The sequence below is a fragment of the Hemibagrus wyckioides genome, linkage group LG14 (genome assembly GCF_019097595.1).
Source record: "Hemibagrus wyckioides isolate EC202008001 linkage group LG14, SWU_Hwy_1.0, whole genome shotgun sequence".
NCBI lineage: Eukaryota > Metazoa > Chordata > Actinopteri > Siluriformes > Bagridae > Hemibagrus > Hemibagrus wyckioides.
The window spans coordinates 5,462,642-5,488,972 of NC_080723.1; the positions used below are offsets into that span (position 1 = coordinate 5,462,642).

The 26,331-nt window shown below is 39.9% G+C and overlaps 1 protein-coding gene across 3 annotated transcripts; it reads right to left on the minus strand.

Annotated features, from left to right (window-relative positions):
- Positions 1 to 331: 331 nt before the first annotated feature.
- On the minus strand, positions 332 to 25,934 carry pnpla8 (patatin-like phospholipase domain containing 8). Of its 3 annotated transcripts, none has more exons than XM_058408327.1 (11): positions 25,805 to 25,934; positions 25,222 to 25,372; positions 23,475 to 24,716; positions 21,190 to 21,339; positions 18,888 to 19,039; positions 17,827 to 17,921; positions 16,655 to 16,826; positions 16,248 to 16,305; positions 15,958 to 16,152; positions 4,333 to 4,528; positions 332 to 2,653 (listed from the first exon to the last, which is right to left on the minus strand). In XM_058408327.1, the coding sequence occupies exons 3-11, from the start codon at positions 24,657 to 24,659 to the stop codon at positions 2,379 to 2,381; spliced, it is 2,478 nt and encodes an 825-aa protein (XP_058264310.1). In that variant the 5' UTR covers positions 24,660 to 24,716; positions 25,222 to 25,372; positions 25,805 to 25,934; the 3' UTR covers positions 332 to 2,378. The 3 variants fall into 3 exon arrangements, with proteins under 3 accessions (XP_058264310.1, XP_058264311.1, XP_058264312.1); XM_058408328.1 differs by having other exon boundaries at positions 25,222 to 25,368; positions 25,805 to 25,909; XM_058408329.1 differs by lacking the exon at positions 25,222 to 25,372 and having other exon boundaries at positions 25,805 to 25,897.
- Between the last annotated feature and the right edge of the window lie 397 nt (positions 25,935 to 26,331).

Here is a 26,331-nt window from a genome sequence, read left to right on the forward strand (position 1 = left end):
TTTTTATTAGTTTCTCTCACAACGTGTCTTTCTCTCTACATCTCTGTCTTTCTGTCTGTCATTCTCACTGAAAACCTTTCACTGTCTCTATAACTCTCTCTGCATTTCTCTCTTGACTAGCCTCTCCTCTGTTTGTATCTTTTTTTTCTGCCTCTCTCTCTCTCTCTCTCTCTCTCACATACGCACACTCAATTACAAGATTACATAATATGATTAACACCCATTTCTTAGCATTCGATCTTCGGATGAAAGAAAACATTTTTCTGTTATTGAACTGTTCAGTAGCTAATATTTTGACATGAAAATGCAAAGCAGAGGGTAGTTTTGTACTGTTATTTTTTATTACATCATTCATTCCTTGTGAGCAAAAGGATGCAGGATAAACAACATAGGCAATCAAGTTACATCGAAAAAAATTTTTTCTTCCATATTCATCACTTCCCTTTAGACCCCGTGAGATCACTTGCATAACAGAGTGCACTTTTCATCTATTTTAATTCCTTGATTTAACCACTGAATGTTATTTACATGGCAACTCGGGGTTTATGGGTACAAGCACAGGTACAAGCATCACTGGGTCAGTATGGTCAGAAGGAATAACCTGTCAGTCAACACGGCTGCAGTCGGAGCTGTGTAGCGGGTTTTGATCTTCTTCAGTCAGGCTCTATAACTAACATATACAGCACAACTTGCACACATCAGGGCACATGACAAGAACTATGGCACACAAGAGAAGTGGAAAAGTGTTCAGAAAGGTTGAGGCTTAACAACAAAGGAGATTTTAGCAAGGATTTACAGAAGCGTGATTCGATGAGTGAGCGTTATTACTTTAAACAAGACATACAGTGAGGTTTTACAATCCACGGGTACAGTCCTTCATGTATGGTATGGTAAGGTATATTCCTTTATCAGGTACTCAAGTCTTTAATTTGTTCCCCCAAACTGAGAAATCTCAAGACGCTTTTGGTGCAAATAAATATCGTCGTCGCTGTAAATGATTTGTAATAACCAAGCGGGTTAGGTTTTGTTTCAATGCTTTCAAATTTCACACTGAACACTGCACACTTTCTTGTTCCTTCCGTTAGCTTTAACATTTAGCACTATTATCAGCCGTCAGTCATGCCATCATTCGGTTTATCCATGAGATCAGATTACACACACTTTAACTTACAAACCAGTGGAATAATTAAGTTACGGTCAACAACATCTGTGACTTTTATCCTACACAGGGTCACTAGGAACCTGGAGACTATCCCAGGGTATTCAGGCAGTGGAAAGTAGAAACTCATCACAGGGTTCAATCACACACACACACACACACACACACACACACACACACACACACCCCAGACACTTTAGCCTACACGATCAGCCTACAACACTTGCTGTGGACTGGAGTACCTAGAGGAAACCCCAAAACACATAAAGAACATGCAACCTGCACAGGTGGAACTCTAACCCCCAACCCCAGAGGTGTGAGGCACTAAGCCACCATATGCCATAATGCTAACAAAATTATAACAAGAAATTTCCATTGAAACGTCGATAATCATTTTAAAACATAATACTCATCAACTCCATTAGTCCTGGTGGAAGATATCTAACATCCCAATTGCACAATTGCCTTTTAGTGAAGTACAAGAAGTAACTATACAATAAAACTCATAATAAGACTCAGTGAGGTGAAAGAACAGAATACTTTAAATGCTTGTGAGAACACATGTACGGATTACAACAGTTGCTGAGGCACAAAATGACACAGTGATCAGTTAAAAAAACAACAACAAAAACACCACGACTCGTTAACCTCTTTATGAAGAAATACAAATGTTAGTGTATGAGGTTGTTCTGGTTGTGTAAAAGGATAAAATTGGCTAGGCTCAGTCCATGGAGACTGAATTCCCCGGATTTAACTATACAGCACGAGTATCAATGCTATCTGATTAAAATATTTAAAGCATTATGTACGTTTATATAGAACATAAACCAGATCTGTGCAAAAACTTCAATTTGCAAATATAGCACATTTATGTTAAATTCCTACCCGTTGCCAACTATATGAACTGAATTATTGATATATTTCTAGATTTGAAAGTAAATGTATAATTTGTTTGTTTAGTATACAATATTCTCTGAATTATGACAAACCTGTTATATAGCAGCTGTGCTACAGATTTTTTTTTTTTTGGAAAATATCAGCACATCTTCTCAGTAAGCGCTTTTATCATTATACATAATGCATATGTTTAGATATACTGCCATCATTTTTAGCAAATGTGTTTTTCATACTAGAAGTTTCAAAGTAATTTCAGCATTTGTGCCCATAATCCTGCGCTAAATTTATACACGGGAAGTGGTATCGAGTTAATCGGTGACATCTAAAGTTTTGAAATGACCGGAAGGTCGCCGTACATGTGCGATTTGAGCCGGAGCCATTCGAGCAGCCCCTGAGCCGAGCTCTTCTCCTGCGTGAGCGTGCGCACGGCTTGCTTTAACTTCTCCTCGTTGCGCTCCAGGTATCTCACTCCCTCGGCCTGCAGCTGGTTCAGTTTCTCGCTGCGGCTCTCGTCCAGAGCGACGTCCTCGGTCATGTACGGGTTAAATCGGAAATAGGTGTTGGGAGGCAGGAGGGCATCCAGCATGGTGTGCACCTCTGAGAGAGAGAGAGAGAGAGAGAGAGAGACATAAGAGACAAAAGAGGGAAAAAATGGTTAGAGAAATGGAGTCAACCCATTTCAAAATAACATGATCGACAAATTGAAATAAACCGGACAATCAATCGTCCAATCTTCATTCCTTACCCTATTTCATGATTTATACATCATCTTATTCAAGCCTGTTCTGTCAGTTTTCAGTTGGCATTCTCTCCTGACAGCCATCCATCTCAAACTGGTCTAAATCATATTAAATAATAATAGCATCCCTGTCTAATAGCCAGTACTTAGACATACCCCTGAATGCTGACACACTAGATTCACTACCCTCATGGTCCAGCATACCAAATAGGTTTTTTCACCACAGCATTAATGTTATTTTCAGCATAACAGTCCGGAAAGTCATCCCAAGTTAAATAGCCTTCTCAACCTTTCTCACTTTACATTTGGGATCAGCGATCTCCTTACAGACAGGCCGAGCATGACAGGGCGATGACTTAACTTGTGAACCAGCAGCGCTGTCTAAAAGGCATTACTGCTCAGTCATGTGCTCGGTTAAGCAAAACTGGTGCATGATTTAAAGGTATAATAAATGACCAGTGGTTATACACTGACCAGGCATAACATTATGACCTGCCTAATATTGTGCTTGTCCCTCTCTCGCTGGCATCAAGAGGTTAGCAGCAGTTCCTTTAAGTCCTCTAAGTTGCGAGGTGGGGCCTCAATAGATCAGACTTGTTTGTCCAGCACATCCCACAGATGCTCGGTTGGACCGAGATCTGGGGAATTTGGAGGCCAAGTCAACACCTTAAACCTGTTGTGCTCATCAAACCATTCCCGGACCATTTGTACTTTGTGGCATGGCGCATTATCCTGCTGAAAGAGGCTACAGCTATCAAGGAATACCATTTCCATGAAAGGGTGTACATGGTCTGCAACAGTGCTTAGGTAGGTGGTACGTGTCAAAGTAACATCCACATGGACGGCAGGACCCAAGGATTCCCACCGGAACATTGCCTAAAGCATGACACTGCCTCCGCCGGCTTGTCTTCTTCCCATAGTGCATCCTGGTGCTACGTGTTCCCCAGGGAAGCAACCCACACGCACCTGTCTATCCACGTGATGTAAAAGAAAACGTGATTCATCAGACCAGGCCACCTTCTTCCATTGCTGTGTGGTCCAGTTCTGATGCTCATGTGCCCATTGTTGCCGCTTTCGTTGGTGCACAGAGGTGAGCATATGCGGCTATGTATCCTCATACGCAACAAACTGTGATGCACTGTGTATTCTGACACCTTTCTATTTGAACCAACATTAACTTCTTCAGCAATTTGAGCAACAGTAGCTCGTCCGTTGGATCGGATCACACGGCCCAGCCTTGCATAAATGAGCCTAGGTCGCCCATGACCCTGTCACCGGTTCACCACTGTTCCTTCCTTGGACCAATTGGTGTATATCATCAGTCATCAAATCTTTACAACTCAAACACATTCTATCATTAATAACTCTGTAGTACAGTATGTAGACTATTCTGCACTGAAAAGCAACTGTTCTAGCTGCTTAGTTTCTCCCAAGTCACGGTTCAAAAAGCAAAACTAAAAAAAGATCAGATCACCCACAATCCTAACCTTTTTAAAAAAAACAAAACAAACATACAGTAAAACTTATTCACACCCACCCTCTGTATCCGTTGCACTGCTGATGACGTGGGTCAGTTTGGTTTTCAGGCTTGTATAAGTGGCAGTGTTCTTGCTGGACGATTCGAAGCGTCCTGTGCCCAAAGAAACCACACACTGCAGAGGGGTGCCCGGCCACAGACACTGGCACTCATGGATGGCCAAAGCTGTCGGATTGTTTATTAGCAAACCACCATCCTACAAAAAGAGAGAGAGAGAGAGAGAGAGAGAGACAGGTGAGTCTTATTACCAGCTACTGACATCTTAACACAACTTTTCTCCATAAAATCCAATACTGTACACGGATTTACAAAACGTTTACCGACAGGTAAAGTGACAAAACCAAATGGTTTGGCTTTTTAAAACAACTCCAATATCATTCATTCATTCCTTCATTTATTCAATTGTTCTTTCATTTGTTCGTTCTTTCATTTGTTTATTCATCCTTTCTTTCTTCCGTTCTTTAGTTCGTTTGTTCTTTCTTCACCCCTTTCTTCATTCGTTCACTAGTTCTTTCATTCGCTTGTGCCCATTCTTTAGGTCATTCTTTCTTTTCTCCATCCTTCCTTCCTTCCTTCTTTCCTTTCGTTGTTCGTTCTTTTGATCTTCCTTTCATTCTTCCTATCTTAGTTCATTCTTTCTTTCTTAGTTCATTCTTGCTTTCTTAGTTTCATTCTTTCATTCTTCCTTTCTTAGTTCATTCTTTCTTTCTTCCTTTCGTTCTTCCTTTTAGTTTATTCTTCCTTTCATTCTTCCTTTCTTAGTTCGTTCTTTCTTTTTCCTTTTCTTAGTTCGTTCTTTCTTTCTTCTTTTCGTTCTTCCTTTCTTTCTTAGTCCGTTCTTTCGTTCTTAGTTAATTTTTTCTTTCCTCCTTTCGTTCTTCCTTTCGTAATTTGTTCTTTCTTTCTCCTTTTCTTAATTCGTTCTTTCTTTCTTCCTTTCTTAGTGCGTTCTTTCCTCCTTTTGTTCTTCCTTTTGTTCTATCTTCCATTCTTCTTCCTTCCTTCCTATTCATCCATCCATCCCTCTGAGGCCAACATGCACACACATTTTTGTAAACTCATTCACCCCTAAGGGCAACTCTGAGTAGCTAATCCACCAGCAGGTTTTTGTAGAATCCCACATGGCAGCCAGGAGAACATAAAACGAGGAGTTTAGGGACAGCTTCAAATGGCAAGGCAAGGTCCCTCATTAGTGGACTGAAGGTCAGACACACAGCCTCCTGAGTCTTGGTGCTTTCTTGAGGCATCTGTTTTAGAGAAGTTTTGGGCCTCTGGAGTCTCGCTGCTGTCTTTTACCCCTGCCACTCCAGGCTGGGCATAATGAGTTTGCTCGCCAAGCTAAGATCAATGTTCCCCTGGAAGGGGGTTTGGCACTCAATATGAAGAGTGCACACAAGACAACGGCATCTTTCATCCCAAGAACTGGGAAAATGTGTCAGTGCTACAAGGTTTTTCAGAGAAAGTAAATTGGCCGGCAGAATTGAAAACGGACGAGGGATGGGGTTCAGGGCTAGGCAATAAAAACTGGAGAAAGCCCAGTGATCTCCGAAAGCAAAAAGAACAATCTGACAGCAAAGGTGCCGTGAACTGGACAACCAACTGAAAGTGGTGAGACAAAGCAAAGACCAACAGACTTGATCTCTTTTTTTATTTATAATGTTTATGAATTCATTATTTATGCATCTTGAGTAAGAGATTTATCCTGGTCACAGGGTCTGGAGCCTGTCCTGGGAACACTGAGGCAGTGATGCAGAAACACACCATAGATGGAAATCCAGTCCATCACAGCTGGCACCAAACACACACACGCGCTTGCTCATTCACAAATGGGGGCAATTTATCACAGCCAATCCACCTACTGTCATGTTTCAGGGATGTGGGAGGAAACCAGAGAGCAAGGAGAAAGTCCATGTAAACACAAGGAGAGCATGCACCGATCATGATTCCAGCTCAGGATTAAACCAAGGAGCTGTGAGTCAACACCGACTAACAATGTTTAGAACCATATAATACTGGTATTTTATACTGGTATACTATACTGGTCTGTACACTATATTTCCAAAAGCATTGGGACGCCTGCCCTCACACGCACATGAATGTAATATGGAGTTCCCTGCCCTTTGCAGCTATAACAGCTTATGGGAAGGCTTTCCGGCCATGACCCTGTCATCACTGCTCCTTCCTTAGACCACTTTTGATAGATACTGACCACTGCAGACCGGGAACACCCCACAGGAGCTGCAGTTTTGGAGATGCTCTGATCCATCACAGTTTGGCCCTTCATCAAACTCGCACAATCCTTACACTTGCCCATTCTTCCTGCTTCTAACACATCAACTTTGAGGACAAAATGTTCACTTGTTGCCTAATATATCCCACCCACTAACAGGTGCCATGATGAGGAGATCATCAGATTTATTCACCTCACATATCAGTGCTCATGATGTTATGCCTGATCTGTGTATGCTTTGTTCCTGTTTTCTTTCCCTACTATAAAGCTACTGCTTCGAACAATATCAGATCATTAGCACAGTAATTACTTTGTCAGAACTACTTATTAGTTTAATTCATGTGGGTCCAATGTTTTCACATCTAATAAAAAACTAGGCTTGTTTTAATATTTGGCCAGGCTGTCTGGAACACGCAAGCCTCTCCATAGAAGTTTAATCCCTGTAAGGTGGGTTACACCTCTGAAAGAATCAATAGTTAATTTACAAAAGTACTGCGAGAAATTCACAAATGCGTGCCCAGGACAGAAGACAATTGGAGAACAAATTGATCTATGTGTTAACAGAGACTTGAGAGAGAGCAGAGCGGTGAAGGAGATGAAGAGAAACAGACAGAGAGACAGACAGAGTGAGAGATAAACAAGGTTGTCACACTTGCTGGCAATGGGCATTAGAGCTTCTTGTTTCCTTTGAAGCTTTTTCGCCTTTAGAGATCCATATCTGGACCCGCGCCATGTTCTCACTCTAATGGAGGTATATTTAAATCCAAGTGGACTGAGGTTTGAAACAATAGTGTGCTTAAGGGCACTATGCACTCTGAATGCTGGACTAAATCACTGCACAAAAAAAAACAAAACAAGGCTGTCGGTCAAAGAGCCAGCATGTGGCAGGGGAAAGGTCGGTTTTCACTTTCAGGAATTGGACGACTAATTTTACTCTTTCTTAAATCAAGCCGAGTGAGAGGTCAGGTTACATTCCTAATTCTCTGATGGGCTTTGGAGCTAATTTGTTACACAACATACACAAACCTGGGTGGGCGACTTCATTTGATGCAATAATAATTTGACACAACACAAGAACCTACAAAGAACTACTTCCAGCATCAGATCACTTGATAGTGAGAAGATGATTTTGAACTAGGAAGTGGAGTTTCATTTGGAAGTGGCAGGAAGTTTTACTAGACACTATGTGTGACTTCACAATAAAAAAAAAAAAGTGCCGGTGCATGTTTAGGGAATATAAACACTATTGGAAATTTGCTCGAACCCATCAGATTAGTGGACAGGACTAAATGTTCGATAATGGGCCACATATTAATTGAAGAGATTTCATTACAAAATTATATCCACATTTTATTTACTGCTTGATTCTAACTATTACCGTGGAAGCTTATTAATTTTGGGAATGTTTTAGTAGCAAAAGCATTAAATTCAAGCATTTAGTATTTCAGGAGGCACCAAAACAAAAACTCTTGGTTTAAATTGAAAACCTAATGCTGGATATTTATTTATTTGTTTTATTTTTTTTATAAATTGCAATAATTAATTGTAATTTTACACAACTGGGGATTTAACAATATTATTCGTTTATCATCTTGATGTTTAATAAAAGGTTTAAATAAATAAATAAATAGATAGGAAGCTACGTCATAAAACAGCTAACATTAAATAAACCAAGAACGTTGAATGTATACTGAGCAGGATGGTATGTGGTCAGTGATTTACCTGAAAGCATGTAATAATAGTTGGATTAGCATTTAATGATGTGTGTTTGGGTCGTAGGGGTGTAACGATCAGACAATTTAAGACGATCGAAAAAGGAATCAAGTCATAAATCTCGACTGAATGGAGGTAAACTAAATCGAATCGCATTGAATGATAACGATTCACTACTGAATCACTGCATTATATCATTGTGTAGAACGTTGTGTTCTACCCTGCTGTGGTGCTGTAAGCGGCAGTTTTATATTCTTTAATGTATATTTTATTGCTCCAGCTATTATGATGCCTATGAGATGTTTTCTCAGACAATACAACAAATGCAAGCACACTTTAAACTATGCATGTCTATCATCACTTCCCCTAAAAACACTCCTCTTTTCTAGCTACTTCCACTTCTCGATAATTTCTCTTGACCTCTGCTAGATTTTAACACCGATTTGCTGTCTATCCTACTTTAAAAGTAAATAATCAAACATTCTTAAACATGCTTCTATTTTGAAGTCAGGAAGCTTTCAACCATAACCAGTAGGTTCAGTACACAGCAAAATAAAACAACGTTCCTCCAGGACCAGTGTCTGATTGAGTTCTGTCTCTTCTATATACACAGAAGGCTCTTTGAAGGAGAGCAAAACAAATGCAGATGTCCTCTCTTCACCCACACCAGCACAGAGCACCAGGCATAAATTTATACCCTCTCTGTCAACAACAACAGGAATTAACAAAAGATCTCCTAGTGACTTGGCAGAAACACTAAGCGAAATGCTGCTATTCTCTGATGATCCATAGCTATAGATTTAAGTAAAAGTAGTTTACTTTTATAAAAGAGTCAAGCAGAAGGAAGATTAGATGCAGATTTTTGCTTTCTTTAAAGTCTATAGACCAAAAGACATTTCTTCAAGCTAAAGAAAGAGACCTCAGGCCTATTACAATAGAAATGCTCCTCTATATCCGGGTGACCTTACATTCCTAGGATTCCTTACCATTAAACACAAATTATATAAACAAATCCATTACTGATGGGTTATAAAAGTCATCTTCATTCCCCTGCTCCTCTAGTGTAGAATCTAGAATGGTTCAGTAATGAGATATGACACAAATTGGTATATGTTTGCTCGAAATTTAGGCGAAGGGTCAACATCATCGCCTTCCAGCTTCCATCGCCACTAGCAAATAAAGCACTAATGCTTTACAATGATGGACAGCCATGACTCTCACTTGATTGCTTGGAGCCAAAGGTCATTCCACGCAACATTATGCAATTACTCTGACTAGTTCTCTATAGTGACCTTTGACTTGAGGAGGCGGACGCTTCAAATGAGGTTCAAGTTGTCGTCAAAAACGTCAGACCAGAAGGTCCCATCTGGCCAAGACAAGACCTTATCCTCAGGCTAAAGACCACACCAGGAAATAAAGCTACACTATGGAAGACATAAACCTGTATACATGCTTAAGCTAAGCTTGATTTAATTTGTAAATTTGTAAATGATGCTATAAAATGCATTTAGATTAAAGAAAAGATTCATTTCACACATCAAATTGCAAATAACCCATTAACTCTCTCTATATGTATAACTGCACACCATAAACCACAACCCAAAATAAACTGTGAAGCAGACCTTCCTTCGAGATTCATGCACTAATAAATGTGGATGAAGGAAGCATCAAGAACAAGAATACATGAGACATGTAAAAAAAATACAGCTGTCTTGAATAAATCATTTTGTGTGTGAAAGGAACCAGCTGGGTTATAAGTTTTCACGATGCCCTTAGGCAGTCAATATAATCAACAAACACGTCTAATCTCTACGGGCCTCGTACCAGAGCAATCAAGCTGCACCGTGGGTGTGTTTTAGCCTAGTAAACAATCACATGGCAGCCATGAGCCTTCCAGCATTCGGTGTTCAATGAGTATCTAAAGGAAGAGCAATCACATGATGCACACGCTTTAACAGCTAAGCAGATAATCACTCAAAAAACAGTTGAACTGGGACAGAGTCTTCCATTCCTTCGACCTCCTTTTAGTCTATAAGTCACAGGTTTTGAAAACAGAGGTAAGACTCAATTTCCGCATCGCCTGGGTGCTTCTGCTCTCCAAATTCTGTCTTTCAGCTGTGCGAGGCTGCTCACAAACAAGCTAACAGCCTTCATGCCTGGATGCCGCCATGGCAGAGTCCATGGCAACTGCTGAAAAGATGCCATGCTTGGGCATTCAGAACCGACTTCCTGCCTCTGGGTCTGCCATGGTGTAAAGCTTGCATATGTAAATGATGCAGAATTGTTGGGGACGATGACAGCTTGCCAGTGTCAGTCTGCTTGAAAGGTGATGAGTCTTTCATTCTTTGATTTCTAGGACAGCTTACAAGGAAGTGGGCTCAGTGTTAACTCCATTACATTGCAACTGTCATTGCAAGATGCTTAACTGTGTAAGGAATAACACATGATAGATTGTGCTGTTATTATTATTATTATTATTATAATAATAATAATACGTGCTGGGGTGGTGTGATATGGCAAGATGCAAAGCAGAGTGCTGTTACAACCATAGAGACAATTATTTCCATATAAATCACACGATCTAAAGTGTTTTATTACACTTTTAACACAACAATTTGCAATTGGTTATAGTTTAATGGTTAATTAAGTTTGATCATGTCATCACTTACATAATAGCTGTGATAAACAGTCGTTCCATCACTATCATGCCCTTTACTCTCTGTCTCTCTCTCTCTGTCTCTCTCTTTTACAGAGAAACTCCTCTGTTCTGAAGACATTCTTGTGCTGGGAAAGACTGTTCGCACTCACAACTTCTTCCTGTTTATGACGTATTACCATAGCAACAATAATAAGTGCATTAATAATAAACAGTAGGTTTCTATCTATTTCGATTTAGACTGTGGTGTAAATAAACCTGCATAACATAACAAATATAAAATAATAAAATAAAACTCCACATGTACATATAACATGGGCAGTAATGGCAACACAAATGTCTTATTGTGACCTGACTGGAAGGAAGCTGACCGCTCTGTGGGCGTGAGTGGAAAAAATAAAGAGGACACCGTGTAAGAAACACAGCGTTACCTCAGAGCTTTCGCCGAGCTGAAAACCAGTCGGATGCTTTCTAAAAGCAGCAAACTGAGAACAGCAGGGTTCGACAGTGTCTGCACCTCGGAGCTAAACTTCTGGTTTAAGAAGTAGGCCGTCATTGGAATAATAGGGCACTCAATACCATCTGACTTACCATCTAAAGCAGCTTGGGAGGGCCCTGGCACCAGCAATACTAGCAAGAGCAAAAAGGAGCATTGTGTGTACGCACGTATTCTGGGAATTATGGGATGGTGGCATTTAAAACACGTGGTTTGGTGGATAATTATTAAGCATGGCTCATCAATAGCAAACCTATAAAGATTCTGTCTGTTTTTGTACTGTCAGGATTAGATTTTTTTTTAACCCAAAAAATATGCACTGTAATCCAAACAGATATTCATTTAATCATTTATTTATTAATCTGCTAGGGCTGTGTTCAGAATTGTTGACTTAAGTCTGAAAGTTTGGCAGAATATTTACCAGGAGAAAGTTACACATTCTCGCACGTTTGAGTCGATTGTCTGAGCGCCGCTTTAAGATTATGCAAAGCACTTACATGGATTTCATGCCTCTTGGGTTGCCAGATTTTGAGACAGAGTGCTGCCTCTGGCTTGTAACACAATGGCTTGTATTTCAGCATAGGAAAAAAGGCACAGAAAATTCAGATGGAATAAGGAAACAAGAGGGTTTTTTTCTCCTTTGCAGTCAAATGTAATACAATGCAACATTAAAATAAATAATAAAATAAATCTTATATATTCCTATATACTGATTCATGAGTGGTCCTAGTTATAATGATCACGTTAATCACAACACGTTTGGTTTAATTTAAGCATATGGCTGCCACTTTTATCATGCATAATAATGTATAATATTAGATCACTGTTAAATGAAATGAACTGAGGCAAATGATGTATTAAATAGAGACCATGAAATTGTAATGTGTACACGGATATAATCTAATTCAGCACACATAAAAGTCACTTTTTAGAATTAATTTTGTTAATTGAAAACATGCATGGTTTAAGGATAAAGGATAAGCTGACCAAGCTACACTTATATATACACTATATATATATATATATATATATATATATATATATATATATATATATATATATATATATATATATATATATATATATATATATACACACACTATATATATATATATATATTTTTTTTTTTTTTTTTTTTTAATTTAAAAATAATAATAAAAAAAGAATAAAATAATAATTTCTAATTAAAAATAAATAAATAAAGTCCACTGTGCTCTGTGTTGGGGGGAAAAATGTAATTAATTAACAGCATCATGTTTATGTTGAATATTACCTACAAAACCAGTCATTATAACCATGGGTTATTTTTATAGTATCCACAGAAGAAAATAAATAATAAATTTCATTGTGACATACTGTGCTTATATCAAAGTGTCAAACAGTGGACCAGGACTTCTCATCCGAGTCTACATTAAAGTTTAAATACAGAATCACACATAAATGAGACATGTTTCTGGTTTACTCAAACTCCGCCCCAGCCTCAGCTTCTACACACCAGAGATCTGAACATCGGTGTGCACAATTTTAATATCAAATCCACATTATGCATGTTTAATGCAGCTCTGAATAATAAATAAACAAGTCTGATACATGCGGACCAAACGATCTGCTGTGGTGACCCCAAAAAACTGGGAGCAGGCGAAAGAACAACATCTATAGTAGAAACCTTGACCAAAAATACTTCTTGCGTTAACTGCCACTTTAATAAATCTTGGTTTGCTCTGTGGCTCAAGCTCAGCTTGGATAAATGTCAGGTACAGGGGGGTAAAAAAAACACAACATGCTCCACTTTCTCAAAGTCAGTGTGTGTATTTGTGCATAATAAGGTCATATATCTATATCATGTACGGAGGAAACCCCTGCTCTGCAGGGACCCATCAGCAATTCTCTTTCATTCCTCCTCATAAGTCCCACATGTTCCAATTAGACACACAGTGCTCAGCTTTAACACCTGCTCTGTGACGAGTTCCTCCAAGAGCAGACAGAGGAGTAAAAATCGGATGGTGAATATAAAAAAGAGTAAGTTGGAGTAATAGAGTTTCTACATAAACACATAGATCGTGTCCTGTAAGCCAAGCTCACACTAAAATTCTGCTTGTCAGTGCCAGCACATGTCTTAAAACAAGCCCAGGGAGCTTTTCTGTCCAGTCAGTTTTATCTTAACTCCTAATGGACTTAAAGTAGTGCTAGTAACGGTGCTTAAGTGGTCCGCTGTTTTGGTTAATTCATGACGGACGTCATGTCTGTGAGTATCTTTCTCTCTATCTATCTATCACCCTTACACGGTCATGTCTTAACCATTCCCTGTAGGTGCAAACAGTGCAATTATGACCAGCACCAAATGATGCACATTAGTAAAGGGCAGCTGTAACAGTAAACACAAGCCATGTTCATCATATATGATGAGTGAGTACTGGTATGGCTTTCAGGAGGGTCTCTTGAGGGTAGAACATTTATAGCATTGCCAGTAATGCTTGTTAACATTCATTTATTTCCTTACATGTAGTGTGATTCAACTCCCAGTTACTGAGGGGGTTAAATCTCAGTGCCGGAAGGGTTGCGTCAGGAAAGGCATCCGGGGTAAAATCTGTGCCAAATCAAATATGCGGACCAGATGATCCGATGTGGCGACCCCGAACAGGGAGCAGCCGAAAGAACAACAACAACAACAACAAGTAGTCATCTTAGGACACAGTGGAGGACTTTTGTCACAAGTTATAACGCATTAGCATCATTAATGCTTCCACACCAACAATTTTCATTACTGAAAGTTTTAGATTTTAAGGTAAACATAAATTAATCCATTGAGAAAAAGTAATAAATAACAATAATAGCAGTTTAATTTAAAGCATGGCTGGGACGTGCAATTGATTTTATTTGTTGTGTTGTTAATTGTACAATACTACACTGACTGGATACACAATTTAGTGTTATTCTATTAGTTATTACAGAAACTTTACCACAGAATTTCATTTACAGCTCTCCCATTAATCCAGAGATGCCCTGGACAGTAAAACTGGTGGCATTTATTATGAATATCAGCGCCATGTATCAATAACACAGGGGACATTTGCCCTCCAATTTTATATAAAAACATTCGTCCGAATTTTACTCATCACAAAGCTGCAGAGAGAATGTTTTTAGCTAAACCAAAAATTGCAGATGGTATGAAATCTGGTGTGAGATAATATTCACTGAAAATGAAAATGGCAATATATTGTGTATATACATTGACCACCTGCCTAATATAGTGTTGGTCCCCCTTTTGCTGCCAAAACAGCCCTGATCTGTCCTGCACTGTGTATTCTGATACCATTTTCTTAGAACCAGCATTAACTTCTTCAGCAATTTGACCAACAGTAGCTCATCGACCAGCCTTTGCTCCCCATGTGCATCAGTGAGACTTGGCCGCCCATGACCCTGTCACTGGTTGTTCCTTCCTTGGTCCACTTTTGATAGATACTGACCACTGCAGACCGGGAACACCCCACAAGAGCTGCAGTTTTGGAGATGCTCTGATCCAGTGGTCCAGCCATCACAATTCAGCCCTTGTCAAACTCACTCAAATACTTACGCTTGTCCATTTTTCCTGTTTCTAACACATCAACATTGAGGACAAAATGTTCACTTGCTGCCTAATATATCCCACCCACTAACAGGTGCCACGATGAGGAGATCATCAGTGTTATTCACTTCACCTTTCAGTGCTCATAATGTTATGCCTGATCGGTGTATATGTAGGGTATATAACATACATACATCAGCACACTGTACATTCTGTAACAACACAATTCCACTAGCTTGCTACGACTGACAATGTAAATGTCACTACAACCGGAAATACACAACCGAAGGTGTTGGACTACTGATCAGAAGGTTGTGAGTTGAAATCCCCTGGTCCACGAAGCTGTCGCTGCTGGACCCCTGAGCAAGGCCCTTAACCCTCAACTGCAGTTGAATAAAATGAGATAAAATGTAAATGTTGCTCTGGATATGCCAGAAGTGTAAAATCACCTAATAATCCACAACCTATAAATTTACCAAGCTGATGGTAAAGCATTCGGGACTGGACCACCGATAAAACAAAGCAGGTGTTGGTCACTCGTTTTAATGAGACATTGTACAGTGAGTGACTGTAGACTGTAGTCACAGTGGATGGGCAGGGCAATGTAATAAACTTTACTGATGTGATCTATTTATCTCTAGGATTTATCTCTATTAAAATGCTGTAAGATTTATTCATGGGTCTAACACCTGACACCTAAGACGCTTCTTAGTAAGGAGGAATGACTCAATTTGGGATTTGTTGCCTCTAATATTATGTTTTTGGATGAATCCTGGGTGAGCTTGATGTACTCTCAAAGAAAACACGACATTTCATTGCACTAGGTGCTGCCAAAAGAAAACTGAGTGGGCCAAAAGAAAATTTAAATGAAAAAAATTATATATTCATAAGGCAAAAATAAGAACAATGACAATAATATAAAGAAATAGGGGGTTAGGAATCTTAAATGAGATGCTGGATCATACCTGGTGCAAATCTGTGCCCAGTGCAAACTCCTGGAAGTATCCAGGAGCAGCTGATGAAGCTCGGATGGCCTCCCAGAGCTTGTGCTGGCAGCCGCCTCTGTAGTGGGAGCGCACGCCTACTGGCAAGTTGTAGTTCCTGAACACGTATGCCTTTAACGGCGTGCCCTTATTTACTACCGTACTCACTGCTGCCACCTGTTAGAGAGGATACAATAACATCATGTCACAAACAAAACAAATCTGAATCATTAAATCACTGTAACCCGATAATTCAGCTTTCGTATACTAACCTTAGGACAATCAGGGTTTCTTGAGGTTTCAACCAAAAGGTCGGAGCCCATTCTTTCCCTGTATGATGATGAAAAATTGCTCACTAAAGCAAACAGCAGTCCACACGTCAAGCATCACTTGAACTATAATTGGAATTATATCCTTCATCTATCTATCCATATCTCTCTATCCATCCATATCCCTGCTTTTTGGGCATGAAAATAATTTGTTTTATTTCACATTTTGTTAAGAATTTTGCGTCAGGAAGTTAACACATGACCATCTATGATCTTTCAACAAACACAATGACCCCAAATATCCAAATTAAAACCAGAGGATCAATGTCCGCTAAATTAAAAATCAATATTTTGCAAACATGAATGTCTGTCCCAGTCACTAGAGTTTTTTCATTTTTTTCCCCACTCACTTCAGAACTTTCTCCCAGACTTCACTGTCATAGAAGGCGTGATTCCAGCCCATCTTCACGGTACCCACAATGACATTCTGCCTGAAGACATCAGAGCCCAGCTTTCTGTACAACTCCTCACACTCACTCAGGGAAATATGATATACACCCAGCATGAAGCCTAATATTGCACCTAAAGAGAAACACACACAAGCATCAGTGTCCATACCTGATCTAGAAAACTGAATCATTTCTAAATGAATCACTATGGCAAAAAAATACATTGTCTGGACAGAAACTAGCATATGAAGAATATAACATATTCCCATTGTTGTCTATGTCCTTTCGATTTTATTCTAAGCTGTAATATCTAAGCACATTGACAGCTCAACAACCTAGTCAAAATTCCTTTATACGCTAGTTTAATCTGTCCATAAAGCATGATTCTGAAATACTTGTTAATGGAAAAAATGGGTCCAGGCTGTGAACCGAATGGAGCTGCTTGCTTGTATCCAGTAGGTTTTAAGTAATTTAAACACACCAGGTTGTCTTTTGAGCCAAATAAACCCCTCATGTGACCAGCTGCTTCCCTGAGGCATGATGCCAGCACCCCTGGAGGAGTAGCTTTCATGAGAAGCAGACTTTGTGCAGCATTAAGTGTATGTACATCTTAAGCACCCACCCACACACACACACACACACACACACACACATCATGGTACTGGTGCTCTGCCAGTGTGGTTGAATGTGCACAGAAAATCCCTAATATGTCTGCATCCTGTACTTTCACAGGAGATTATACAGGATTTGGAAGCATCCATGATTTCGAAAACGGATGAACAGAGTATTAAAATAGATGCTGAATGCACTACAAAATACACTTGAGATCTGGATATTGCACATTTCACTTCGGAGGATAGAGACAGGATCATCTGGGAAAGCCGAATATGACCTGAATAATGCTAAGAGCTCCGCCTGGTGTTCAGAAGATGAACTGCGACCGATCTCTTAGGAAAGAATGAAAGGTTATGAAACTGCTACCCCCATTATACAGTGTTTGTTATTTTTCAGATAAGGGGGAGTCGCTTTCTCTTGTAAGTACAATGTGCTCAAATATTAAACACTGTGCATTATTATCATTCACAGGGGCGTTTTCACACTGATACAGAGATGCAAGAAGATGCTCTCTTCACCCGTGCTCACACCACAGATGTAATCAAAAAGCTGGTAAATTGGTTTTCCTGACATCTCTTCCAGCTTTTGTAAAGTCTGAAGGGCCACTAGTCCTCTAAAAGAAAAAACACACACACACAAATTGTACTGTTAAAATGCAGTGCAGAGCAGATCTTGATGCTGTATTTTGGTCTAAACTATAATGCCAAAAGTTTTGGGACAGCCATAGCAATCATTGAATTCAGGTGTTGTTTTTCAAAGGTTGGGCTCGGCCCCTTAGTTCCAGTGAACTCTTAATACTTCAGCATACCAAGACATTTTGGACAATTTCATGCTCCCAACTTTGTGGGAACAGTTTGGGATGATCCCTTACTGTTGCAACATGACTACGCACCAGTGCACAAAGCAAGGTCCATAAAGACATGGACGAGCGAGTTTGGTGTGGAGGAACTTCACAGACTCCTGACCTCAACCCAATATAAAATATTTGGGATGAATCAGAGTGAAGACTGTGAGCCAGGCCTTCATGTCCAACATCATTGCCTGACCTCACAAATGTGCTTCTAGAGGAATGGTCAAAAATTCCTTTTAAACACACTCCTAAACCTTGTGGAAAGCCTTCCCAGAAGAGTTGAAGCTGTTATAGCTGCAAAGGGCAGGCCAACTCCATATTACATTCATGTACATGCAGACGTCCCAGTTTTGGCCTGGCTCGCAGTCTCCGCTCTAATTCATCCCAAAGGTGTTGTATTGGGTTGAGGACAGGACTTTGTGCAGGCCAGTCAAGTTCCTCTACAACTCACTTATCCATGTCTTTATGAACCTTGCTTTGTGCACTGGTGTGCAGTCATGTTGGAACAGGAAGGGGTCATCCCCAAACTGTTCCCACAAAGTTGGGAGCATGAAATTGTCCAAAATGTCTTGGTATGCTGAAGCATTAAGAGGGGAACTTAGGGGCTGAGCCCAATCCCTGAAAAACCTGAATTCAATGACTTGGAGGGGTGTCCAAAAACTTTTGGCAATATAGTGTAGTTTATTTGAACAGTTGTTGCGAGTTAACTGGTGAGGTTCAGGGGCATACCTTGTGCCTCCACCATCGATAGATAGAATGCGAATCCCTCTGCCCTTCACCGGGTCAACGTAGCCCACCAGAGTGAGGGCCTCTCTGACTGCTGCCTTTAGAGATGGATCATTAGCCTGCCTCAGGCGCAGCAAGCATGGAATCACCTTCTCCTAGTGAGAACAAATACATCTCAAACATGTCAGAGGCAATGTATTCAAAGGTAATGCAAATTTCATACCAGAAGGTACATCTTTTTGTGCCAAAACAAATGGATAATGGAATGACTAGACTTATAGTGCCTGCACCTTACTATGATACTGCCACCACCATGCTTCATACAAATTTCTAGACAATGAAGACAAGCATTTTACTTTTGATCTACAACTTTATTCAAAGTCAGGTGAGGTAAGGTCTTAGCACCTATTGAACAACTACTCATACATTGTTATGTATGTATGTATGTTGTTTTTTCAGCTGCTCCCTGTCTGGACCGCCACAGCGGATCATCTGGTCTGCATATCTGATTTGGCACAGGATTTATGCCGGATGCGCTTCCTGACACAACCCTCCAATTTTTTATCCAGACTTGGGACCGGCACAGAATTAACTCTTAAGTGGCTGGGTTAGCTCCCTGACCGGGCCACGGCAATGAGAGCTTGGGATACCACCGGGGGACACTCATACATTATTATGTATAAGCAACACAAACCTAAACAATACAAAATGTATTTAAATTAGTAACTCAACTGAACTGACAAGAGAATTATCTCAACAACCACATGAACTTTAGGCCACATTCACAAGGGCTAACACTACTCAGAACTAGCATTCATTTCACTCTGCTGAAACATGTACCAGTGTGATCTTTTGACAGAACACATGCTGACATCTACATAAAGCAGCCAATGAGATTAGTCTTAGTGAGGCTTTAGTCATTCTAGGTAGTTTTCACTTTCACAAAATACAGCACCAGCTAGAAGGTTGTTTTTGCACAGTAATGACTTTGGAAAGGATGTATAGTATATCAGTATATTAGTCCACTACTTGAGTTGGTACACGATACAGGAATTGAATGAAAACTGTACACCTACTCTATATTGCCAAAAGTTTTGGGACGTCTGCCTTTACATGCACATGAATGTAATATGGAGTTGTCCCACCCTTTGCAGTTATACCAGCTTCAATCTTCTCAGAAGGCTTTCCACAAGGTTTAGGAGTGTGTTTATGGGAATTTTTGACCATTATTCTAGAAGCACATTTGTGAGGTCAGCCACTGATGTTGGACGAGAAGGCCTGGCTCGCAGTCTCCGCTCTAATTCATCCCAAAGGTGTTCTATCAGGTTGAAGTCAGGAGTCTGTGAAGTTCCTCCACACCAAACTCGCTCATCCATGTCTTTATGGACCTTGCTTTGCGCACTGGTGTGCAGTCATGTTGGAACAGGAAGCGGTCATCCCCAAACTGTTCCCACAAAGTTTGGAGCATGAAATTGTCCAAAATGTCTTGGTATGAAGCTGAAGCATTAAGAGTTCCTTTCACCGGAACTAAGGGGTCGAGCCCAACCCCTGAATTCAATGATTTGAAGGGGCATCCCAAAACTTCTGGCAATATAGCGTATGTGGCTACATTTTCATTAAGATGACAGTATAAACATTTTCCATTTCTAGTGAAGCATTTTTAAATATGTTTAAAATACAGAGGATGTTAACAAACTAGTTACAATAGTCAAAGCTACGTTTCTGTTTAGCTAATATTATTGCAGGTAACAATAATAGCAGCTAGCAGAACAGTGATGTAGTTAAAGTTATACACACATGCATTCTACACATTTTACTGGACTGGGTATGTGTATAGACCTTTAATTAAAGCAAGCTCATTACAGATAAAAAAAAAAAAAAAAAAAAGTAGTATATCAGACTAGCTAATACTTAATGATAATAATGTCCCTCATTTATCAAGCTGAATACAAACAAATGTATTCATAACAAAAAAAAAAAGAAAGCTAATAAAAAAAATATCTAGCATTTTATTTAATCTTCATTTTAATACTGTGTAACACTTTAGAGTTCATAACGTCCTTCTGCCTCCGAGACATTCCTTTACTTTAACCACTGAATTGTCATGTTGTGCTTTCAGTTTCTTTGAGCTTTACCTTATTGGAGTTTAGTGGGCGGAACTAAATAGTTAAAGTAATATAATAATTGCATTTTATGGGTAACTGGCACACATCAGCATATGTGGAAGTTTTGCTTATGAAAACAGTTACACACAACAACAAAAAAGTTTTCCATGCAGTAATTTCATTCTTTTTCATTGTTTTACCTTGACAGCTGCTACCGTGGTTTCAGGGAACTCCAGCAGATGGTAGCTCAGCTCCTCCACCCTGCTGATATAAAGCCTCACATCTGATGCTCTGCGCAGAGCCTGGACCAGCGCTCGGGTCCGATTATCCACACTCACTCTGGCAATGATCTGAGATAGAGTGAGAGAGAGAGAAAGAGAGAGCGAGAGAAATCAATTACAGTCAAATTATAGTTTCTTTAATGCGTTGCTGGATTAGGAGAAATGACGGCACAAAGCCTATATTATCGCCACACATTCGTTACAGCAGAGTGGAATTCTTTTCTTTGCATATCCCAGCTAAGGAAGTTGGGATCAGAGCGCAGGGGCAGCTATGATACAGCACACCCAGAGCAGGGAGGGTTAAGGGCCTTGCTTAATTGCCCAACAGCAGGGCTTGGTGGTGCTGGGGCTTGAACCCCAATCCTCCAGTCAACAACCCAGAGCATTAACAACTGCCCTGGGTTTTTGCATATAAGCTGGCGTCAGAGCACAGGGTCAAGCCATGGTGTGGTGCTTGGCAGTTTGGAGGTTTGAACCCTGATCTTCTGATTGCTGACCCAGCACACTGACCGCTGAGCCACTACCAAACATTCATGTTTAGCTTCTACTTTAATAGCTAAGGAAATCTTCCTGTCTTTCTTTTAAACATCACATCACATTTAAACCGTCATCCATTATAAAGCTATATGTGAAGCATAATCTTTACGACTCTCGTGTGCTGATATACACACATTGCTAAGTCTATATTGAGCACTGGAATGAAAAGCTACATGTTGTTGAGGTGCTTCGTGTTATGAGGTTTCACCTCTGTACTTCATTCAACCAAATCCAAATATTTCACAACGCACTGATATTTATAGAGGTCACATGGTCAAAAAGAACAGAGATCATTTTTATTTATGGCCGTGACTCGGGACTTTTTATGTATTTGAATAAGAGCATGTCTGTTTATAGATAAACACTTCATGCTGAATTATAATACTGCATTTTCTACTAAAGAAAGGATTAAACAAAGGAAAAGCACAAGGCTTTTTAACTCCAACACCAAAATACACCAACATTTGTTCTGCTTCTCAGAAGATATCACAGTCTAGGTGTGTGTATTCCTTTATCAAGTATTAAAAGCTGGCTTAAGGTGTGTTCACACATACAGCATCACAGCAACAAAGACACCGGAGTCTGTCATTTTCAACCAGAGCTGGCGAATTCGGGCGACATGAACGTCAGAGACCGTTGGTGACTAGATGTATACGTGTCCAGCGACATAATAGCCATGTTGACCATGTATGAAATAAAAAATAGCCATGCTGTCCGTGAGTCCGAACTGTTTCATTGACCCAGATGGTCCAGCACTTAAACATTCGCAGCAGACAGATAGACAAAACACAATAGCAAAGAGCACACACTGCGTCTCTCTTTCATCTCGTATGATATGATGTATATATGTACACACTGGTCAGTTTTATATACAAACACTCTCTGTCCAGAATGTTTCACTTTAGTGGCAAGAAAACCCACTGACAAACACTGTTACTATGGCAACTATTAGTAGAAACACCTACTGGTGATTTTAAAGTACAGCGACTGGTGTGAACGTTCAGATACAATCAGGAACCAGTGGGTTATAAACACCAGAATATAACCTACTATCCTATTTACTCTAGGAACTAAAGGTAATAATGACAACAAATAATAATAAGAAGAATATATTCAAATCTGATTGGTTAGTTTTAAATGAATTTTTATTCCATTAACGGCTCTGACAATAGTTCCAGCTGCAAGGTTTCCATTAATGTGTTTGTTTCACGTTGCCCTTTTTACACTAACCTCTTAAACATGAAGTTTTAAATCTCATGATATCAAAAGAATGATCCGGTGCAGCTTTCTTATATTTAAAGTTATTTGGAAGGAGTCTCCTGTGTCAGCGCTCGGTAACAGTCAGAGATAAGGCTGGAACTTCAAATTTTCCAATGCACAATAGTTTTCAGGACAGAGAGCTTTTTTTGCAACAACAAAGACAAGCTGCGTAATAACTTCATGAGAGAGGAAATAGAATAGGTGGTGAGGGAAAGTGATTACAGGAAGAGGAACTAACTGGTACTGACGACATTAAACCAGTTCAACAACATTAAATGTAAATTATAAACAAATTAAAAGTAGGACGTGTTGTTCCATAACTTTAAAACTGCTAAAACACTATTCTTATCAGAAAATATTATTATTATTGTTATTATTATTATTATTATTATTGTGCCATTGAGTACCTTCTCTCTTTGAAGCAGTAGTCTCCTGGCCTTTTCCTCGGCTGCTTTCTGCTCTTTACTCTCGATCATATCCTTCGGTTTTGGAGCAGTGTCTTCAGGAGGTAGAGATTTATCCGTTTCTGGTAGCGCACGCTTTGGTTCTGTCCTAAACCTTGGAACTAATGGGGCAATGTAGTTCCCTACAAATGCCTGGACGGTAGGCTTGTATGTCAGGTAATGTCCCAGGCCTTTTTTGGGTGATAAGGCAGAACCAGGGTCTGATACAGGAGCAGGTACTTCAGTTGGTGTCTGTTCCTTTACACGCACATCACTGGGAGTGGTTTCAGAGCTCTGGTGGCTGGAATTAGACGATTGGTCAGAACAATCTTTCTTTTTTTCCTGATCCATAGTGTAGCTGCTAAAATAAGAGTTTACGTGGTGCGCCAGGGAATTATAAGTCTCATCTAAGTTGACACTGAAAGAACCTGGGTGAAAGAGATGTGTAGTCGATCTGGAGGATGTGAAGCCGGCGAGCGGAGTTGATGTAGCTGATGTCGATGCTGTGAATGTACCTGGTCCGTTTGTTTTAGAGGTCTGAGATTGAGATTTTTTGGATTTTACTTCCGCTTGGAAATACTGAACTGGGGCAGAGGAGGTTTCAGGAAGGCTTGGGCTTTGTGTTGTGGTTGCAGGCGATGATGGAGGATGAGATACAAGTGCTGGCGTAGATGTAGCCAAAGCTGATCCATTCCTCTGATCTTGAAGAGGTGCTGTCTCAGCACGGACACCGCTGTCTCTGGCACTGGGTTTGAGCCGTGCTATCTTGGAGAAAATCTCTGCTTGGGTCCCACTCACAGCTTTTGATACAGATTCCAACGTGTTCTTGAGGCGTGACATGCGATAGCTCTGGTCGCTGGAACCAAGGCAGCTTGAGGTGCTGAAACTGGAAACGCTGGTGTACAGCAAAACCTTGTTCTTGAGGGAATTAACTCGGCAGGGACATAATCTCCGGATACTGTGCTTCCAGTTATGATGGATATCTCTGATTCGGTAGCTCAGATGTCTCTTGAAATGAAGATGACCAGACGGATTTTGAGACAAAGGTGAGACCGAGAGAGTCACAAACCTCTGGCTTCGTGTGTACCACAAATGTATTGCCTTATTCAGAGACAGCAAATATGAATCTGAAACCCATATAATAGTCATGCCTTCAGTTCAGTGAAGTTAACAATCAGGTAACACATCCTTATGTTGCCGAGATACCTGTGAGGAAAAGAAATACTTTTTCAGTTCTTAACCCTGATCATACAGACATAAGTATGCAGCATGTCTTCATTTCATACTGATACGATCAGTAAGTCTCTAGAAGGAGCTGAAATTAAAAAACGAGTGTTTCATGAGATTTTAAAATTTTGTTCAGCTTAGAAATTCAGTACTATGACTTGCTTATTAGCTTTTATTTTGTAAACGAATTCTGGGATCCTGATAATTTGCGTGAAGGTGAATCAACTCTGATCTCTACCTAAAGAGGGTGATACAGCAGCACTTTAGTCCGGGCCATGAACCTCGCTGGGAAATGATCAGTGTGAAAAGAAGCTCTTACTCTTTTGTTCTTGAACAGCAAATTCTGACCATTATCCCTATCCCTAAATGCACAAGAACCCAAATCTACTATCCCAGGTTTGATCTTGACCTCAGGATAACTTCAAGGATACCTGGCTTGACCGGCTTCTCAGGTTCTTCCTACTTCTGGCCATGTTAAAATTACCTCTAGGTGTGGAAATGTGTGCGCACGATGCCCTTCGACAGACCGACGTCTCGTACAGGGTGTATTCTCGTCTCAAGTCCAGTTTTTCCAGTACAGGCTCTGGGTCCACCAGTATAAAGTGGATGTAACTATGTGGTGCCTCACAACCTAACTTTAAAAAGGAATAACAAAACACACAAAGACATTATCTCAAATAGTTCAGCATGGACATGTTGCATGTGTTTTCCCTTAACCATCACTAGGCAGGCATTAACTTTGTACATTGTGGACCATTAAGTAACATAATGTTATACAGCAGCATTGTATTATTGACTAGACACATTGTAGATAGAAAGCTAGTTAAATAGCACACTACTGACTTAGTTAGTCACCAGATCTATATTATCTACAAAGTAGTTCGCCTAAAATAATATGAAATCTGGGTTCATTTAACTAAATTAGCAATCCGGTCAGATTCTAACTGGCTAACACTGACAACGTTGCTAAGCTAAAGAGAACAGGACACTAGTTTCTGTTTAAATATGTGTATTAATCGCAATGATCTCTATATAAAATAACTGAAGAACAATCTGAAGATAAATACCTGTGTAAGTAACTGCGATCAGAAAGCGTTAAAAAGCGAACTTTGCTGTATTGAGGTCATTCGAGCTGACAGTTTCTCTGCGGAAAAATAACATCTAGGGGAGAGAGAGGGGGGAAAACATTGATCATGTGATTCGTTATCGCGAATGTGATTGGCTCATGGCGGAGCCTGACTTCAGGATCGAACGCTGATTGGCTACAATAAATACACCTATATACATGTCATTCTACACGGGCTGGACCAATTGTGTACACGAACTGAAAGCATACTGTATATTATATAGAAGTATATATAGTATATAGTATATAGTATATAGTATATATAGTATATATATATACATATTTAAATAGCATATAGAATAGAAACCATACTGTATATTATATAGAAGTACCTCTCTCTCTCTCTCTCTCTCTCTCTCTGTCTGTAATGGGAATGCCCATAATAATAAATGATTTTTCAGCAAATGCTTTGTAAATGGCTTTCCCTTAGAAGTGAGTTTTAATTCTAACATTTCCAAAGCCTTTTTT